We start from the raw sequence: 20730 nt of genomic DNA on the forward strand, positions 1-20730 counted from the left end.
CTACGAGGTACGTAGTAAAAGCATGTGTGGTAAAGGGTACAAATAAAAAAAGGAGGGTGGGGGGGCTTCCCCCCCCAATAAAAACACTAACCTTTAGTCGAGATGTGCAGGCAATCGGCGTCGCAGACGAAGGAAACTGACGTTTTTTATTTACTACGTATGACGTCACCACGGAAAAATACGTGGAGCAGGATAAGCGTGAAAATAGCATTCCGTTGTAACGCATGCAAGGTAAAGGCATGCGTTACAACGGAGTTCGTTGTAAGAACATACAACCTGCTCAAGACAGACACCTCTCACAGGGTCGGACTGGCCTATTGGGCAATCACGCAGTGCTCGACGGGCTGGTCTGACTGATCAGTGTAAGGGCCAGTTTTCTGGCTGCTTGTGGGCATGATTGATGGTCTGCTGGGCCGGCTTTTACTGTTAATTTTCCGATACAAAAACAAGCATTGCCTGTAAAAATCTCAAATTCATGCAGTCGTCCATACCCCCACAAACTCGTATGCAGCTTGTCTTTACAAGTTCAAAACTGTCTCCATTTACAAACATTGGCCACTTTTTAGCTATCTAACTCACTAATGGAGCCACTTTTATTTTAGTACCGGCTTATTTTCTGTCAAGGTCCGATCCTCAACTCCCAGAAAAACTCAGCATTTCATCCCATGAAGAACTGTGCTGAGTGATGCACGTGACTTGCAAACATTCTGGCTTCATTCTGGGGTTAAAAGTTCAGACAAGGGGAGCTTAGGGGGGTAGACGACCGCAGGGAGGTCTCCCCCCCCCGGGGTAGTTTGGGAGGGGTGGGGGGGATGGGCTTATCCACAAGAGCAGACATTTTGCAATTAGGCTTAAGTTGTACCCCAAAGGTAGCCCAATTTATAAATACTTTGGGCTCCTGCTCCCAGCCACCATTTAAGGTTTGGTGACCTGGTGGCTTGGAGATTTAGCTAATTGCAACCCCCCCCCTCCTACCCTATTTTTCCTTATTTTTGGGTAAATTGTTTCCCTTGGTAGATTTTCTGGGTGGCTTTGTTGGAACAGATGAGCAGGGATTGTTTGGCTAGGTATTGACACTTGGAATAGGTGCTGTGCGGGGGTTAGTGGAAGTTTGCCAGGGATGGCAGAGGTTTGTTGATCATTGTTGGAGTTTGGGTTATCGACAGGGAGGGGTAGACAGGTTTAATTTTAGTGCGGTTACTCAGGTGGGGTGATTGACAGTTGTAAAGAAGCAGGCAGGGGGGTGTTTAAGGGATTCTGGGAATTTATTGGATTATACGTTGATGCATTGATTTGTATTGTTTGTAATGTATGGGTGGGGGCGGGTTCAAGGAAATTTTAAGGGCGGGGTGGGGTCGGGGGTTAGGTAAGTGGTTTGATTAGTGAGGATTAGTTTTGTAAGGCTGTTGCCAAGGATTTATGTATGTTATGTCCACCTGTTTCAATAAAAGCGGCCTTTTACATACAATTTTCTGGTTTGTGGTCTGTTCCCGCCACTCCCCCCTCTCTCCCAAAAGGCTACGGGGTGTACTTGTACCTGACATATGTAAGAAGGATCAACTCCCCGAAGTGCTGACTTTATCAGCACTGAACTGCGTTCAGACCGGATGTAAACTGTACAATGTTTCAGAGAGATTAGAAAAGAATAGGACATGCACTGTAGCTCACTGGTGACTTCATGGAATGAATAATTGACTAGCAACAGCCAGCGTTATGCCCTATGCGGTGTAAACAGTGGCATTTCGGATTATATGATTGGCCTCATGTGCGTCATCAAAGCTGAGAATAATATTTAGCCAAACTCTTTGAAGTGCAACTGATGCATCTGAATGCAATGCAAAACCATGCAGTCACTGCTGTCATCCAATCAGCGCAGTCCTTACACAACATGGAAACAATGTGAAATGTTACCAGTAGCCACAATATTTACAGTGAAAGTGCTGCTAATTCCCCGGGATGCCAGTCACATGACAAGACACCTGTAAAGGCCAAACCCTCAATGTGCGTACTCATAGAGGTAAGAGCAGCACTTAATTTGTGTCAGTGTTTGCAGGTGGTGGGCAGCAGAGGTCGGGACACATTTTTCATCAGTGTACTTTGCCTTGTAGCAAGAATGCGAAAGGCTGAAAAAGGTAGAAAGAAGCCTAGTGTCTCATCTCTTTACCACTATTTCTCACAGTTACTACAGGGCACACGTTAGTTATTTCACACCTGGATACCCAGTTACTTCCTCGCCAACCTTTCAACGAGTCAGCATTTTGATCAGCCAGCAGAACATCTGAATTTCAATTTGGAATGCAGAAGTTAACAATAGGTTGCGAGTCCACATTTTAATTAACAGTAAATACACAACATTATGAGGGAAAAAGGGTCAAAGGGACAAAGGTGGAATGAAAAAGTATCTGCAAGAGTGGGAAAAAGAGACAGGAAGTGTAGGGTGGAAAATAAAGAGGCATGAGGTGGAGTCTAGACTAGTAACCTTAGAATTCAGCAACCAGAATACTTGAGAAGCCCGCACGGGTTCTATGAAAAACTTCGAGCCCCTTGCAATTACTTTTTTTTAAAATAAATTTAGCACTGCCCGTGACAATGCCCACAGGCACCTTCAAGAGAAGGATAGATGTTACTTTATAACCACCTTTTTACAATAGCACTGTACAATTCATCATTTTCTCTTTTTTATAGAGATGACCTGGTTCACATTATTTTAAAATCTTAACATAGACAATGTCTGAGAATATTACTTTGTGTACTTCAAAATGGATTTATTTTATTAATAGGCCCCCAGGTACTTCTGAAGCAACATCCCCTTGGCACCCATTTTCCCTAATGTACTTCTTTTTCAGATAATACCATATTTCAAGTCGTGACAATCAATCCCTATATTCCTCTATTCCAGATAATTAGGAGGCTCTGCATCTTCATAGCAGAGGCCAATTTAAGCTCAGCTACAGCCATAGCGATAAATATAAATCCAGTTCCACATTTCTGTATGTGGACATCAGCACCCAAAAAAATTAGTTATGCTGCTCTTTTACCAACATACTGACATCAGAATTGGCAGTTCTACCCCCGTTGTGTAGTGCAGGACAGGTAGCTAGAATATGACACTAATTATCTCCTTCCTGGACATGTCTATTACATGATGTACGTGATCTTTTCCACTTAAACATGCTAAGTAGTTCTCTATAAACAAGACACATAATGACTGTCCCCATTATTTGGCTTGTTCTATTATTAAGCTTCTTTCTCCATCTAATTCTAAAACTCTCCAGACCATTCTTGCGGCTATTAATAAGATAAGCATAAAAACCTCCATCCCTGTGTATGCATGAATATGTCTTGCAGCTTTTCATCAAGATAATGAAGAATACCCTCATTTAAATAAACCTGTAAGCAAAAAGGAATGTGGGAGCATTTCAGTAGCTATGTCGCCGTAAGTTTACATTGATCATAAAATGGATCGAAGGAATACAACTCACCTCCAATCATAATATCCTTGATGCAATAAATGCCCTCAGTCCCTAATGGTTCACCGAACTATCCAACTGTATAGCGTTAAATTTACTATGTCACAACAGAGAGTATACATAACCTGGGAAACATCTAGGGTATGAGAAATGTTGTTTCAAGTATTGGCCAGGGTTTGAACCATCTTCAATCTATTTTTTCAAGTCCTTTGGGTTGTTTAAGTTCACTAAATTTGACTGCCTGGACATGCCAACACCACTGAGCAATATATTTATAGCAAATGAATGCTGGAGCTCGGAATTCTTCACACTCCCAGTCTCAAAACACATTTAGTTCCACAGCCATAGTGAATATTTACAATCTGCTTAAGAAAGACCTCTAGTTGTTCCTGGATTATCCAGATTCAAAACTATTTTCTCCGTGGGCTACAATTCCAATTCCGCTCACCTTTGACAAAAACAAAAACTGACTTCTACCTACTTCTTAACAATTTCTGGTAGACTGGTCCTCCAAATGCCAAGGTATACTAACCCAGACACAGGAACTGTAGTGACAATACTAAACAAATTTTGAATGTGGTGTATAAAGTAAACAGAACTCAGTTGGCAGCCGTTTTTTACACAGCTTGGATTAATGTACAACTAGAGCATCACGTCAATAACCCTCATCACAATAGTCACCTTCGGAGAGATTAGCTAATTCGTAGGTTAAGTAATGTGTCAAGGTGTGCATTTGTCAATTGTATAATGTAAGCGATTTTGTGTGGTCTTTTCCTTGACTGTACTTATACTAACGACTGCACTAACACCATGTTAACAAATTGAGGGATTCTTCTACTTTTCAAAGCTTAAGGAACATGCATTGGCGCAAATAGTCTTGGATTTAGTGTAATGAAAATAGCTTTGCACGCTTCACCTGCATACACAGCAGGTATAACATATGCAGCAGCAGTACACGTTTCCTTCACAAGTGGATCCAGTAAAACGCTGATACAGCACTGCAGGTTACCTTCAAGCACAGAAGAGGAGCAGCACAGACAGACATCATCATTGCAAGCTACCCTCACACACCGCACAGGTACTCCAAAGCAGCAGCAGTGCAGCATTCTAGCACACTAAGGACAGGTATGGACCAAACAGCAGTATCATAAGCATCTGGAAAGGATGGATGTCTCCAGGTGACTGTGCCAGCTAATCCACCACCACTATTATTTCATTTGTCATCAAAGTTCCGCAGTATGTATCCTTTTTGTACCTTATTGAGGCATCCCTCATCCCCACAACCCCCACAAACTACAACGGTAATGTTTCCTGGTCAATCTTAGTTTGTTCTGGGAAAATGGAGAACTTGAACTGGTCTCCCTGCCTTTAGTCTTGACGAGGGATGTAGCGTTGGTACCCAGGGCTGATGCCTTAAGACCCCCTGCACAATTAAGTCCAGTGACATCTGGTGGCAAGAAGTGCTTGGTGTTTATTTTTTTTTAATAACTGGAAACCTTGTGTAACTATTCTAGAACCCTTTGAAAAGAGTTACCATAGCTAATTAAAAAAGATTCCTTGTGACAACGATGTGTGTAAGACAGAAGACAGCTGCTGCCCACAGAAACAACAAAGATAGAGTGCCCCAGCATTCTCTTCAGGAAATTCCTGCTTTCTTACCCAGGCTTCCCAAAAGTGCAGCCCCTTGGGTCATTTATTTGTGTAGTGCCACGTACGCGTCACCAATGCATATTGATGGCAGAGCCTACCTTCACCCTGCATCCTTTCAGAGGCGGAAAACCTGGTCCCAACTTGACTAGTTGAAAACGGTAAACCGGCACCTGAACCTGAATTAATTAGAACTGAGGTGCAGTATAACTGCTAGAGTTTGTAAATGTAAGATGGAGCCCCACTCCAGCATTCAAAAACCTACATCAACATCGACCTGCACTAACCCGGCTGTGGTGCTTGCTGAAGATGCAGGTGCTTAACCATTTCCTCAAGATTAAGACAAACACAGATTTCCTGATGAAGGTCGATATGTTTTCTCTGTTTATGTTAGACATTGCATCTTTATTGTGATAACTGTGCTTTACTGTACCTATTCTCAAGCATGCTAATCTTAAGAGCCGGGAGGCCAACTGAGTAGCTGGAATGCTTGTCAGTGCGGAACACCTGCAATTCCTTCTCTGCTACTGTTGGGTTCTCAATGCACTTAAGTTATGAGGATGAGCCTGACAGTCCTTCACACATATAATATAAGTGCAACACGGGCAACATCAAAGGAGTCTTCTCTCACGCCGATAGGGGGAAGGTGATACAACATTAGCTAAGCTAAAAGGTGGTTGCTTTTTCTTGCTGAGTCACTGGTGTTGCCATTGCTTGTTTACACTGGCATACAAACACATGCTTCAAGATGCATGCACATGCATGTCCATCAATCTTGGAATGGGTTTCCTAGTAGAGGAAACCCATTTCATGATTTCCGCCGTGCACAGTGCCTGACATGTGCACATGCATCGTGAATCATTCGTCACGGTGCATACGCACATGTTCGCCTTGATGAATGCATGTGCATGCATGATGATGCATGTTTGTGTGCATATGGAATGGTGTGGCTGTCATTTTGTCACCAATCTGGGAGTGGTAAAAAATGTTAAAGTGTGCGAAAATAGAGATTTAGAAATGAGCATGCAGCAGTTTTGCTGCCTACTCAAAAACATAAGCAAATACACTGAACAACCAACTGACCTGACAGGTAGGTGTAAGGGAGAAATGGTAAAGTAAATAAAAGTTAGGGAAGTAAATGCTGCTGAGCGGTGAGTGGAATGTAAGCAGGTGAGATATGAAGGGGGTAAGAAGCACAATGGATAGAGCAAAAGCACATGCACCTCAATGGGTGCTGGAAATAAAAGAAAAAGGTAGTTCCCTGAGTATAAGCAACGTCAGCAAATGCTCCTGGGTGGCACTAAAACAAGAATAGGGAGAAATGTCATTGAATGAACAGCAGAGCAGAGCAATAGCCAATACAGCCCTCCCATTATGAGCAGTGGGCTGGGCCAAAGCTTTCTGTGGCTGGGACCTAAAAAGGACAGGGAAAGCACAAACAGGAATAATAGTATGCCATGTTTGATTTTCAAAGCATTCAACCACCAGCATTCTTAAACAGGTGTGCGCAAAGCCAATAGATCTTACTAATTTACAAGTGAAAATAAAAGTTTGCTGATTGACAGTCTTGTGTGAGTGATTGTGTAGATGGGCAAGTGAGTAAAGGGGATAGTGTGTAAACAGCTGGACGGATGAGTGGCTGAGTGCATGGATTAGTTTAGGGTGTTCATAAACATATGAATGGCTGAATACGTGAAAGCACTGATGGATGAATGGAACCAAGGATTGATGGAGCAATACACCAAGGAACCATTGTGCCAAGAGTACCAACAAAATGTTAAGAATTACCACCATTATACCAGTGCAAGCATTATTTAGCAGTGAGCACCACTGTTTTAAGAATGCCCACCAAATGTCAGGAGCTGCCAGCATTCTGCATGTTTAGATGTGCCCTATCAGTATATATTTCTTAATGCACATTAATACTAAGTGTATGTTTAGATTTGCCTGCATACTCAGTAATTCAAAATGCATGTTCAGTCTGCACCACCACTCATTCACCTTGAATGATTGTTCAGATTTGCATCGACAATCCTTGAGTGCCAGGCCATATTTACACCATTACGTAAATTATTGTCTGCACGGGCACTTCTGCATAATCACTCATTAATTCTAGCATACATTCAGATTTGTACCATGACTCAGTAATCGATACTGAATGTTAAAAGTTTCACCATCACTCACTAATCCTCAGAACATACACAAATCTGCCCTATCATTCAGTAACGCTGCCATAATCAAACTGCATACATTTCAACAAAAACTGCAGATTTGATACCTATTAATATAATCCATGATCATAAGTAAGTGACATTGGTGTTATTTAAAGTTTGGCATATGCATGATATCTGCCAAAACCTGGTGGTCGGATACCTATTTAGAGTGCATTTACAGTGTAAACTTTATATGGGTAGGCTATCCCACATCCGCCAACCTCTAAATAAACCCCATACACTTCACTGTGACATTACACAGATCACCATCCTTCCCCAATAGTGACTTAATTTACCTACTCTTTCCTCTTAATACAGCCAGCAAGCAGCACATGGAGCAGAGCCTCAGGCTGTTTCTAAGTTTCTAAGTTAGTAGAAAGTGGATTGTACCTCGTCTAGTTACAAGCGATCCCTCAGAAGTCAGAAGAAATGGTTTGTCATGATCAGCCATCCACGCTCAACTTACTATGCCAGGCAGCCACAGAGATGCATTTCTACACACTTCTTAGATGCTTCGCTTCCGAAGCAGAGGAGGTCAGTGGTGCCCGGAGAGTTTGGGATTCGTTTAGTGTGAGGCTTCGTAGTTGCTACATTCCACTACACGACATGCACAAGTGACATGTAGACATATTTATTTATTTATTTATTTTTATTTGCTTGTTACGCGCATGAATCAATTCCCGAAGGGATATCTCTGCGCTGTTACTTACTTTTGGCAGATTACTGTAAGAATAAAGCTGAGGATGGGGGGTCGGGCAGACTTAAGGCAAGGTAAAGAGGTATGTCTTCAGTTTTTTCCTGAATAACTCCAGGGTCCTGGTCTGTTTCAACTCGGTGGGTAAGGAGTTCCACAGGATTGGTCCTTTATAGGACAGTGCTCGACCACCCTGTCTGGCTCTTCTTATCTTTGGGACCTGAAGCAACAGATGGTTGCTGGAGCGGAGAGTGCGTCCAGGGATATAGGGCAAGAATTTTTCTTTCAGGTAACTGGGGCTGGTACCAAACAGGCATCGATATATGATGTTGCAGACTTTAAATTTGATGCGTTGTTTTATAGGTAACCAGTGAAGTTGACGAAGAAGAGGGCGGGAAGGCGTTCTGGGGGGGGCATTGAGGGCCAGCCTAGCAGCCGTATTCTGTACAACCTGAAGTTTGTCTAGCTGTTCTTCATTTGCTGAGAGATATAGGCCGTTGCAGTAATCCATTCTGCTTATAATGAGGGTCTGAATAAGAGTTTTCCTATGGCTTTCGGGTAGGAAAGGAAAGGCGCGTCTCAGAAGCCCCACCACATGGAGGCAGGCACCCGCCACTTGCGTGGTGTGCTCCTTAAGCAGGAGTGCCTGGTCTAATTTGACGCCGAGATTTTTTGCTGTTTGTTTGGGGTTGGGGACGGGGCCCAGCTCCAGAGGCCACCACTGCGGGGACCAGAGAAGAGTCGCCCCTCCAAACAGCATGACCTCGGTTTTTGACACGTTGCACTGAAGAAAATTTTTTGACATCCAGCGTGCTACTGCCCTCATCCCATCAGCAAATGAGGACTGAATTGCCGGTGTTAGGGTCTGGAAAGGGAAGAGCAGCTGGGTGTCATCAGCGTACGATACAGGGGTAAATCCAAAGGATCTTATCAGGTTAGCTAAAGGGGCCACATAAATGTTAAACAGCGTGGGGCTGAGGCACGAGCCCTGTGGCACTCCCTTTGCTAGCTCTCTTGATGGTGAGGAATGAGAGCCCAGTCTGACGCCTTGGGTTCGGTCAGAGAGGAAGCTATGCAGCCATGACAAGGCTGTACCTCCCACCCCCACATCTCTCAGTCTTTCGAGTAAAAGATCATGTGATACCGTGTCGAAGGCAGCGGACAGGTCTAACAGCACTAGAATCACTGATTCCCCCCTGTCCAGTGACATCCTGATGTTGTCGGTCACGGAGAGGAGGGCTGATTCAGTGCTGTGGTTGGGCCTGAAAACAGATTGGGATGGGTCCAGGCCCCCCGCTGCCTCGATGTAGTTCGACAGGTGGGTATTTACATGTTTCTCGGTAAGTTTACTGAGATAGGGTAGGAGGGATATGGGTCGCAGATTAGATAAATCTGACCAGGGTAGTGTGGTATTTTTCCTAATTGGATTTACGACTGCTTGTTTCCATTCAGACGGCACCTGCCCTTCGCTGAGGGATTTATTTAGTATAGTTTGTATGAATGGACCTAGGAAGGGGCAGAGAGGGGACATCATTCTTGCAGGTATGAGGTCGTTAGGAGAGCCAGATTTTATGTGGTTTATTAGAGGGGGTAGATCGATATCAGATATTAGAGGAAAAGTAAGTAGCGATACAGTTCTTTGTTGTGCGGCAGTCCTAGTGGGGCTGACACTGGGGGCGTGTCTGCCACTGTTAGTGAGAGTGGCATTCAGGATTTTATCGTAGATGGTGTTAATTTTACTTTCGAAGTACAGGGATATCTCTTCACAGAGTGGCAGTGAAAAATCGTCTGCGCTAGCGCATGCAGTCGGTTTCACAAAGGATTCAAGTATTTTATATAATTCCTTCGAGGAGTTGCCTGCCTCTGAAATCTGCTGGGCCAAACTATTCTTGCGGGCCTTTCTGATATTTTTGTAATATATAGATTGGGCATCAGAAAAGGCTTTCCTATCCACGGTGAGGTGTGACCTCCTCCACTTTTTTTCCAATCTTCTACACCCTTGCTTCTCACTTCTTAGTACTTCTGTGTACCATTTCTCCTTCTTGTGAGTTGGGAATTGTTTGTGGAGTTTGAGGGGTGCTAGCTTGTCTATTGCCTTTGTTAGGGAACCCTTGAATTTGATTAGGGTATCTTCTACTCTGTCTGTTGCCAGGGATGCGGGTATTTCCCAAACCTTCTGTAAACCTTCTATGGTGACTTTATGCCATTGACGTCGCCATATGGGAGGAAGAGTTTTATGGGGTGGCAGTTTGTTTTTTATTGGAAGATGGAACTCCAGCAGATAGTGGTCTGTCCAATCTAACTGGGAGGTAACTCTGCCTGACATGGTCGAGCAGTTTGAGAAAAGTAAATCTAGAAGGTGACCCCCTTCATGAGTGGGGTCCGAATTATGAAGTTGGAGTCCTAGAGTGGACATGTCTTGAAGCAAGGATATGGATTCATTTAATTCCGGGTTGTCTGCATGTATATTGAAGTCGCCTAGGAGGACAAAGTCTTCCTTGGCTCTAATGTAAGGTGTCAGTGATTCCATGAGGGAAAGAGAGAACCCTGCATTAGGTCCCGGTGGGCGGTAAACAAGTGCACCCTTCTTGGCGATTTTAGTGGAGAGATTAATCCTGAAGATTATAAATTCAATAGTTGGACTACATTTTTCCTCCATGATAGTTACTTTCAGGTGCTCCTTATGTATGATGGCTAGCCCGCCTCCTGTTTTAACGGGTCGGTCCATATGTAGGAACTTATATCCTGAAGGGATTGCGATCGTAATGGCGGGGGTTGTATGGGGTTTGAGCCATGTTTCCGTCAGGAAACACAGATCAGGCTGAGAAGTGTGGATTAGATCCCATATCTGAAGTTGATGTTTCGGCATTGACCGTACGTTTAGCAGTAAACATTGTAGTTCGTTTTTATGTTGAATGGTCTGTGGTATCTTACAATCTGGTCGAGATTGAGTGTTAGCTTGGAAGTGGCATAGTTTACAGGAGAAAGGGCCTTCTGGGTATGTCCAGTTCTCATTTTTGCAGCAGAGTGGATGAGCTGGTTTAAGGGCCAATAGGTCTGTGATGGAATACCTGATAGTTCTCTGTGCGGCATGAATAGCGGGCATAGCCTCTGGCTCCTGGCTCCGTCCTGGCGCGGACGGGCGCAGACGGGCAGGTCTTTGGCTTGTCTTAGGCGCCGACTAGGGCGCCCCGCTGCGCGCAACCGCTGCGCGCTAGACCCGACGAGGGGCTAAATAGCCCTCAGGAGTGAGCAGCTAGAAAGCTGACTGCTCGACTTCCTGTGGGTGTCTGGCTCTTGCCTGCCCCGCCCTCCGCACAACGGTATTGGCTACCGAGTCGGACCGGGGCGGGCAGGCTGGATTATTGAGCACAGACAGAAAATGTGACCCTTAGCAGCTTAGGCAGAGTGCAAATAGCAATACAGGTGAATACAGTTTAAAATTATTAGTCAATTTCAACAGCTATCCGCCGCTAGTGCAAAGTGCAAGGTGCTAGGTAAGTTAAAAGATCGTTTTCTAAAATTCGTAATCAATTTTAAAATCAGTGCGTTTAAAATCCAGGGAGTAATGCAGCAATAATCTTACAGAGCATCCGCTCTAAAAAGCTTGTAGGCGTCAAGCGGGGTCAGGACAAGCTGCCACCTCGTCCCTTACCGCAATGATTCGTGCCTCCTCGCCGCCTAAATAGCCCTCAGGAGTGAGCAGCTAGAACGCTGACTGCTCGACTTCCTGTGGGTGTCTGGCTCTTGCCTGCCCCGCCCTCCGCACAACGGTATTGGCTACCGAGTCGGACCGGGGCGGGCAGGCTGGATTATTGAGCACAGACAGAAAATGTGACCCTTAGCAGCTTAGGCAGAGTGCAAATAGCAATACAGGTGAATACAGTTTAAAATTATTAGTCAATTTCAACAGCTATCCGCCGCTAGTGCAAAGTGCAAGGTGCTAGGTAAGTTAAAAGATCGTTTTCTAAAATTCGTAATTAATTTTAAAATCAGTGCGTTTAAAATCCAGGGAGTAATGCAGCAATAATCTTACAGAGCATCCGCTCTAAAAAGCTTGTAGGCGTCAAGCGGGGTCAGGACAAGCTGCCACCTCGTCCCTTACCGCAATGATTCGTGCCTCCTCGCCGCCTAAATAGCCCTCAGGAGTGAGCAGCTAGAACGCTGACTGCTCGACTTCCTGTGGGTGTCTGGCTCTTGCCTGCCCCGCCCTCCGCACAACGGTATTGGCTACCGAGTCGGACCGGGGCGGGCAGGCTGGATTATTGAGCACAGACAGAAAATGTGACCCTTAGCAGCTTAGGCAGAGTGCAAATAGCAATACAGGTGAATACAGTTTAAAATTATTAGTCAATTTCAACAGCTATCCGCCGCTAGTGCAAAGTGCAAGGTGCTAGGTAAGTTAAAAGATCGTTTTCTAAAATTCGTAATCAATTTTAAAATCAGTGCGTTTAAAATCCAGGGAGTAATGCAGCAATAATCTTACAGTCCATACACATCCCAAAACGTCACAGGACTATCACGAGACTTACAATGGTTGCAGCCATTTTGAATTCATGGAGTATAAATTCGTCCCGAGTCAGTGTGTTCTTTGCAACACAATCAAGATACTTAGTTGCTGCAACCGGACGCTTGTTGCCAAGGAATTGAACTTCATCACACCATCTGCTGGAGTTTTCACAGACTTGTTGCAGGGATAATGCTAAAAATCAAGAATTTAGACTTTGATTTGTACACACTATTAAAGTAAAAATGTTTTCCAAGATTTACAAATGCTAATATGAATTTACTTTTTCACAAGAAGAGCAAGATGTGTATTCAACGTGTACAGAATGTGTTTATATTACTTTTGAGTCAAGTATGGTATTAAGCTATTGCCAGTGGTGGGGAAGAAAATGGATACTGCCGAGAGGAAAAGTACAATACTAATGAGTATACATTATATTATAGTAGATGGATTTGTTATATTGAGAAGTAGCTATCAGATGTCCCTCTAAAATCAACACATGAATGTAGCTTTACTATCAACTAACAGATGGCTGGTGCAGTTAACAGCCTCAGCCAACCCATATCAAGAAAAATAGTAATGTGCTTACTTTTTCTTCTCATACTGTTAGTTTGCAAAGGCATCCTTGACCCAAGAAGTTAACCTTGCGTGGTAAATAAGTTGTGTTCAATATTCTGCATTCAGGACTGTCATAAAAACATTTAATAAATGAGCATCCAATGCTTTAAAGGGAAGGACTATTCTGACCACCAGAGAAATTATGAAGCTTATGTGGCAGGTGTGCTGAGAAACGTAGATCTGAAGGTCCAACAGATGTTGTGTGAAGAGGCGTGGATTGAGCTTCATGTCATATATGTAAACATGCACTACTGAGCCCTGAACAACATGCACATGTGCATACAAGTAAGTGTGAATGCTCAAAGAAGCACTAAGCTGGGGGCTTGGGCAGGTAAGATGGCCGATCGGATGTAACCCGTCTCAGCTCCCGGTCCACGCACGCTTTATGTGCTGAGAAGTGCGGTTACAGGCTCCTAGAAGTGCTGCAAACTGAGCTTTCGGCATGGGAAGGTGCGAGGCATCCACGGAGGTCGTTTTTATGACTTGATCACCGTGGGAAATATCTCGTTTACCATCGTTGCCGTGGAGAAGGAACGCGCAGCGCACAAGATGGCGGCGCAAATTCTGCGATAACGGAAACCTCTTCCCGTCGCTCAGGGAAGCACAGAAAAGGAAGCCCAAGCGAGCCGCCTCAACGACCAAGGTAGAGTCTAAATATGGGGTACTAGCGGTAATGAAAGAGCTTCCCCAACGTCGGCCAAGCGCTGCAATCGCCACCTCTGCCTGACCTTAAGATGGCGGCTGCATCCCCCCAAATAGCGGTGTCCTTCGTTCTCTTCGCCCCGTGCCCCACTGAAGCTAGCGGTTCCCACGTCGGGGGGCTTATTTGATGCACTGCTTATCGCTCCCATCCATACACACCCTGTGATACTGCCAAGGGCTCACTGAGGACCTGCCTGCTTAGCCGCTACCGCACGCTACTGCAGAATTGACATCCTGTGCTTGCTCCCTTCCCTAGGGACGGGACCACTCAGCGCACTTCCTGGGGTCACGAGTGGGCGCCTCGCTGCCCCTATTTAGGACACCCTTTCCTGGGGCTATTTCAGACAGAAAAGTGGATTTTAAGGGCACCCTGTAGTCACCCAAACGCTGGAACACACTTGGCTTTGCAGCCCCATGTGGCAGAGGTGCCCTTCTCTCACCACTATATGAATGGCAAGCATGATTCAGGTTATGAACCCTGCGCTAGCTTTGAAGCTCCAATCTTTCCCAGCGCTTCGATTATTGCTTCAGACACCGCATCATGACGCCTCTCAGACGCTATACTGCTCACGCTATTCTTGATTTGCCTGCACAGCTTTGAAGGTCCCAGCCTTATGCCGCCTAAGAAATCAACGGGAAAACCACCGATCAAACTCTTGGATTTCTTCTCCACGGCAGAAAAACATTCAACGCTACGGGGCGAAGCAAGTGCGTCAGCAATGGCCCTCACAAAGACAGATCTCCTGGCTATGTTTAGAGACTTTAAATCTGAGCTGCGTAGGATATCAAATCCTCTACAGATCAACTACGATCAGACCTGACAGATCACTTGTCCTCCCTCCAGCAAGATGTTGACTCTGTGGAAACCAGAGTTCTTGATCTAGAAACACACCACCAGGAGCAAGAACAACTCTCTACTGAGCTCCGGGACGATGTCCGCTCACTCAAGGACCAGCTACAACAAGCACAACTCAAGGCGGAAGACCTCGAGAACAGGGCACGGAGGGAGAACCTACGCATAAGGAACTTGGAGGAGGGCGCAGAGGAGCCTGACCTGGAGGCCTTACTGGTGGGTCTTTTCTCTGAGATCCTAGCCCCACAGACTCTTAAAATAAAATTGGATAGGGCTCGTCGAGTGGGAACTTTACAACATGGCAAGAAGAAGCGGCCACGCGACGTCCTAGCAAAGTTTCACTCCTTTAAAGTCAAGGAAGCAGTTCTTCAGGCTGCTAGGACGAAAGATTCTGTCTCCTTTCAGAGCCATTCCTGCACCATCTTCCAGGATGTTTCGCCATCCACTCTTGCACAAAGGCAATTACTCAGGCCTTTCAACACTAAACTGCGTGATGACAAAATCAGGTATAGATGGACATATCCATTCGGGCTCTCCTTTGAATATCAGAATAAACAACGCCATATCACTAACTTGCAGGAAGGTATGGATCTGCAGGGCCTCCCCTCTGAAGAGGACACCTCCTTACCAGGTAAAAATGGAGAATCCTACCGAGGTTCTACATCGGCTTCAGCATGGATTGTTGGATCACGCAGGGGGCGACGATAATCACTAATAATCTGCACTGCGGATTGAGCTGTTACAAACTTCTCTGTACCGACCAAGCTACTCGACGTCTCTGGCAGCATCTGAAGACGCACACCAGAGGCTGGCTCGGTTTGGGAATACCACTGCAGCTGTACACTCAATGCCCACCTGCAGTCCCCGCTACTCAAGCTTCGGCCACAGGCTCACGTTGGGGGAGATCATGGACCTTGGGGACTTTATGAGTAAGGCTAATGTTGCTTCCTCTTCTCTACTAGTTTGTGATAACTAACAAGAGAGATTAGCACTGACTGTAGGTATGTTAAGGAATTCAAAATGTTATTTCATATGTTACTCATATATGCAAGGACTTTACTGAAGCACTTATTTGGTCATTGATTTATAACTAAGGTAACCTTTCGGGGGGTTTTCAGTTAGCAGAGCAAAGATGCTTTCGATACAGCTTTGCACTGAGGCAGGCGTGGACGGGGTCCTCGGACCTGCTGTCCCCCCGGTTCCTGTGAGGTCTTTCCTAAGGGACTAACAGTAATGTTTGTACGGTTTACTTAGTTATGTTTGTTTTCTTTTGTTTAGGGGTTGAGGGGTCGGTCCGGAAGGGTTGTGGTGGCGGCTTTTTAATAAGTGTGTTCGAGATGATGCATGACTACTAGAACAACGCACATGGTGGGAATGGATACGAGGGGCGGGTGAGACTGAAGGGCAAATTGCAGTGCTTTCTTTTTGACATAATGCCGATTGTTATTGGAACCTGGAATGTTAAGGAACTTAACTCCCCCCAAAAGCGCCGCAAAGTATGGAAATATATTGCTGATCACCATCTTGACGTAGTGGCATTACAGGAGACACATTTAGCCAGAGCCGAGGACACGTGCCTTAAACACAAACATTTTCCACTAATATATAAGTCCTCAGCAAACACGAAACATAAGAGGGGTGGCTATCATGTTTCGCTCTTTCATTCAATTTCAACCACTGGGGGTCCAGAGTGACAAGGAAGGCCGTTGGATTATGATTAAAGGGTGCCTAAGAGGGAGAATCTGCACCTTTGCAGTAGTGTACGCCCCCAATACTGGGCAGATAACCTTTTTACACGCATTTCTGGGGAAATTGATGGACTTTGTGGAAGGTCCACTCATCCTTATGGTAGATTTTAATTTGATATGTCAGAAAGATTTGGACAGCTCATACACACACCGCTAGGACATGGGCTCTTTTTCGGGGGCCACACAACGTTTACATGACTTAGGCCTTCTTGATGCCTGGCGCACTCTCTTTCCACAGACGCGAGATTACACTTTCTATTCACATGTCCACCGTACCTACTCACGCCTTGATTATATATTTCTTAGTCAATCCCTACAGGGTGCTTTACAAGACGCCAAGATTTTCCTCCTTCAAGTGTCCGACCATAGCCAGCTGTCTATTAGCCTCAATTGGTATGGAAACGCCCGACTCCCCCCAAGTGGTACTTTCCCCGTCGCTTCTTCAAGATAGTTTCTCGTAATTTAGTACAGGAACCCCTATCACTACTTTCTTCGAGACTAACAGACCAGAGGACATTTCGGAGCTTAACACCTGGGAGGCCTTTAAAGCTATCATTAGGGGGAAATGTATTGATCTCAATGCAGCATTGAACAGACAAAGGGCTACTGAAAGGACAACTGGAAAATGAGTTGCTTGCTATTGAACGCTCCCATAAACTCAACCTCACAAGGCAAACGTTACGCAACCTCACAGCACTCCGCGGTAAACTTAGGGCTATATATAATAATAGGGCGGAATTTACACATCTCAAGTTACAACACCTATCATACACCCAGGGCACTAAAATTGGTAAACATCTTGCCAGGCAATTGAGAGACAAACAAGAGAGAGAATATATAGGTGGCATTACGGGACCAAAGGGGGAAGTTACATATAAAGATGACGAAAAAGCTGACCTCTTTTTATAAAAGCCTTTACACTGGGGACACTTTAGACTCAGATGCCCAACGGGACTACCTCCAGACATTGCCCCTTCCACAAGTGTCGGACGAATGGAATGCATTACTCACAGCTCCTATCACAGAAGACGACATAATTGCAGCCATTAAAGCCCTGAAGCCCCACAGGGCTCTCGGGCCGGATGGTTAAACTGCACTATTTTATAAAACATTTTCCCCGGATATTAGCTCCCACCTTGCTCGTCTTTTTAACACCATGACGGAGGAAGGCACAACCTCCGGCACCATGGCAGAGGCCGTGAACTCGGTGATACCTAAACCAGGGAAGGATCCCCAGCATTGCGCATCTTATAGGCCGATTGCCCTATTAAATCTAGACACAAAACTTTATTCTTCGATTATAGCCAAACGCCTGAATGACCTTATGCCCATTCTCATACATTCAGACCAGTCGGGCTTTATCAAAGGAGTCAAACGCACGATAACACCCGTCAAATTATACACTTGATAGAAAAGGCCAATAGACGTCAAATCCCAGCGGTCTTAGTGGGATTAGATGCTGAAAGGGTTGACTGGTCGTACCCTTTCCAAACACTAATAGCATTCAGCTTTTGCCCTAAATTTCTCACCATGATTAGAGCTAACTACCTCCGCCCCCGTTCCAAAGTAGTAGTCAACGGGGTGCAATCATCCTCCTTTCACCATTCCAGAGGCACCCGAAAGTGGTGTCCCCTTTCACCCTTGCTTTTTGCTCTCAGTATAGAACCTTTACCACTGCCGATTAGATCCAATCCCAGAATTATGGGAATGCCTTTTACGGGGAATTCCCACAAAATTTCCTTGTTCGCGGATGATGTCCTTCTATCCCTGTCTGAACCCGCTACCTCCCTCCCTAACTTACAATCGGAACTTGAATGCTTTGAAGGTGTGTCTGGCTTTAAAATCAATGTAGATAAATCGTATATACTCAACCTCACCCTCTCACCGGCAGAAGTCCTCAGACTTCAGACCCTCACTTCCCTACCCTGGGTTGCATCTTCCATACAATACTTGGGGGTCCAACTAACGCCAAGACTTGTGGGTCTTTATGCTGCCAATTTTCCTCCCATACTTGCACGCATCCAATCAGATCTCACGAAATGAAAACCTTTTTCTGTCATGGTTAGGTCGCATTCATGCGGTGAAGATGAATCTCCTGCCTAAGCTCCTTTACTTGTTTCAGACCTTAGCTATTGAGCTGGAGGGTGATTTTTTTACAAAAAGTGAAAGCCATGATCCTATGCTTTATTTGGCAGGAGAGACATGCTCGCTTCTCTTACTCTTTACTGCGCCTCTCCCGCAACGACGGGGGAGTTGGACTCCCGGACATCGAATTATACTATAAAGCTGCACAGTTAAGGGTCTTAGTTGAATGGTCACAACGGGAATCTGAGAAACATTGGTTGCACATGGACCGCAGCGTGACGGGAAGGACAATCTGGGATTTGGTCTGGCGCCCTAGACAAGATAGGTCTAAAAACACATACATTAGCACTCAAAGTGTGGGACTCTGTCTCGGGTGACGATAGGTGGACTTCGTTCCCCTCCCCCTTCAAGCCGACCCACATGAGGGACCCTTTGATGCCTGGAGGGAGGGAGGTTGCTTGGCGCTGACGCACCTATTCCACAACTTCGACCCTCTTATTTTTGATAATTGTACACGGGATTATGAAATAGGACAACCAGAAAGATATCACTATACCCAATTGATGCACTGGGCCCTTACTCCTTTTGTACGAGATGCTGCCACCCGACCCCTCACAAAGTTTGAAGCCTTCCTCACCAAGACCAACTCTATGAAGTGGGTGATTTCATTCATATATAGTTTCTTACTTAAAACTGCTCTGGCCCCGCGCCCACGATACATGTGCATGTGGGAAGATATGATACATCGTCATATCTCTGATGAGGAATAGACACACTTATGGTCCGATATTACAAGTTTTAATCACTCCACAGAACTTAAGGAAGCACACTTGAAGACTATGTTGGATTGGTACCTGCACCCTGCCAAGTTACGACAAATCTTTCCCGCCACCTCTGATAGGTACAGGAAAGGGTGCGAGCTACTAGGAGACTTTCAACACATATAGTGGGACTGTCCAACCATCCGCCCCTTTTGGGAGGAGATTCTGACACACATAAAAGACATACTGGGATATCCCATCCCCACTACCATGTCAGGCATCCTTCCTTTCACGAGGCTTGCCATCCCCCGTATGTCCTGCCTTCATAAGAGCTCTTCACCTCTTTCAATTTTGATTAGAGTTCTAATGTCATGTGACTTCACTGTATGTTTGTCGCCACCACCATGGGGAGGGTGGGGATAGGGTTTACGTTTTTGTTTTTTTTCGTCTTTTTTCAGTTTCCCTTACATCCGCGATACATTGTTATATGCATAATGCATATTCCGTGTCATGTATGTCCTGTTTAAGACATGAAGTGCTTGTTGTAATGGAGAGTAGATGACACTCGGTGAACATGCATGCTCTCGACTCAAACCAGACAGGACTAATTTCAAGCTCCATAATGTTTAGAAACTGTATCCTCTGCTCGGGCCACTCTATAAGTGGATGCTGCACTGGTACTATCTCAGATGTATGTTGCAAAACTTTAATAAAAACATCTTTGGGGAAAAAAGAGAAGCATGAGGCTGACCAATAACTGCAAGAACTCTGGCCTAGTCATAGCATGCATGACATATGTATATTAATAAATATTTTAAAATTAAATTAAATGTAGGGAATTTGGGTAGGATACAGAGAGAAAGGGATTGGTAGCTGTGAGTGGGGAAAGAGTGTAAAAAGAATTGGACTTTCGTAAACCCATAATCTTTTGCAAGAAATCTGTATTCCCACAATGGATTCCTTTCCTTGATTAGATCACAGAAAAACCTTTTCTCTTTGCTATGCCAGGTTGTTTGTGTAAATTGTTATTCGCTTTTTAGAAGCTGTGTACTGCCTTCCTCCTCAATTCCCTTGCACCTCGTCTGGTAGTGATGAAAAACTTATTGAATAACTTCTGCATAGACTGATAACCAAAATCTTTGTGCAAAGAAAAACTTAATTTTTAAGCAATTGGTGGCTTTAAATTTCAAACTGGTTTTGTCACGGCCACATTGAACACTACACGTGGTGCTGAATGGAAATCACCATTGTGAAATGACTTCAGATTATAACGAATCTGAAGCAGAATGTATGATATCAACATAAGAATAAATAAGCACCAATATTTTATTGTATTTTTAAAGAGACTGTTGTGGATCGCTCCTCAACATGCAATCAACTGAGTGTGAGATTGTTCCCCAGAGTTCCGTATGCTGATCACACAGCAGAGCTA

General features: G+C 44.9%; 1 protein-coding gene across 6 annotated transcripts in view; it reads right to left on the bottom strand.

Moving 5' to 3' along the window:
• Window positions 1-20730, bottom strand: part of MAP3K20 (mitogen-activated protein kinase kinase kinase 20) — a 1120268-nt gene that overhangs the window by 924482 nt on the left and 175056 nt on the right. Inside the window, exon 3 of one of the 6 annotated variants that reach the window (XM_078681552.1) lies at window positions 12557-12726. The exons of the other annotated variants lie outside the window; for them this stretch is intronic. Coding sequence (XP_078537678.1) covers window positions 12557-12726 — 170 coding nt within the window. The remainder of the gene's footprint in view (window positions 1-12556; window positions 12727-20730) is intronic. 6 annotated transcript variants of the gene reach the window in all.

The sequence above is a fragment of the Lissotriton helveticus genome, chromosome 3_1 (assembly GCF_964261635.1).
Source record: "Lissotriton helveticus chromosome 3_1, aLisHel1.1, whole genome shotgun sequence".
In the NCBI taxonomy this organism is placed as follows: domain Eukaryota; kingdom Metazoa; phylum Chordata; class Amphibia; order Caudata; family Salamandridae; genus Lissotriton; species Lissotriton helveticus.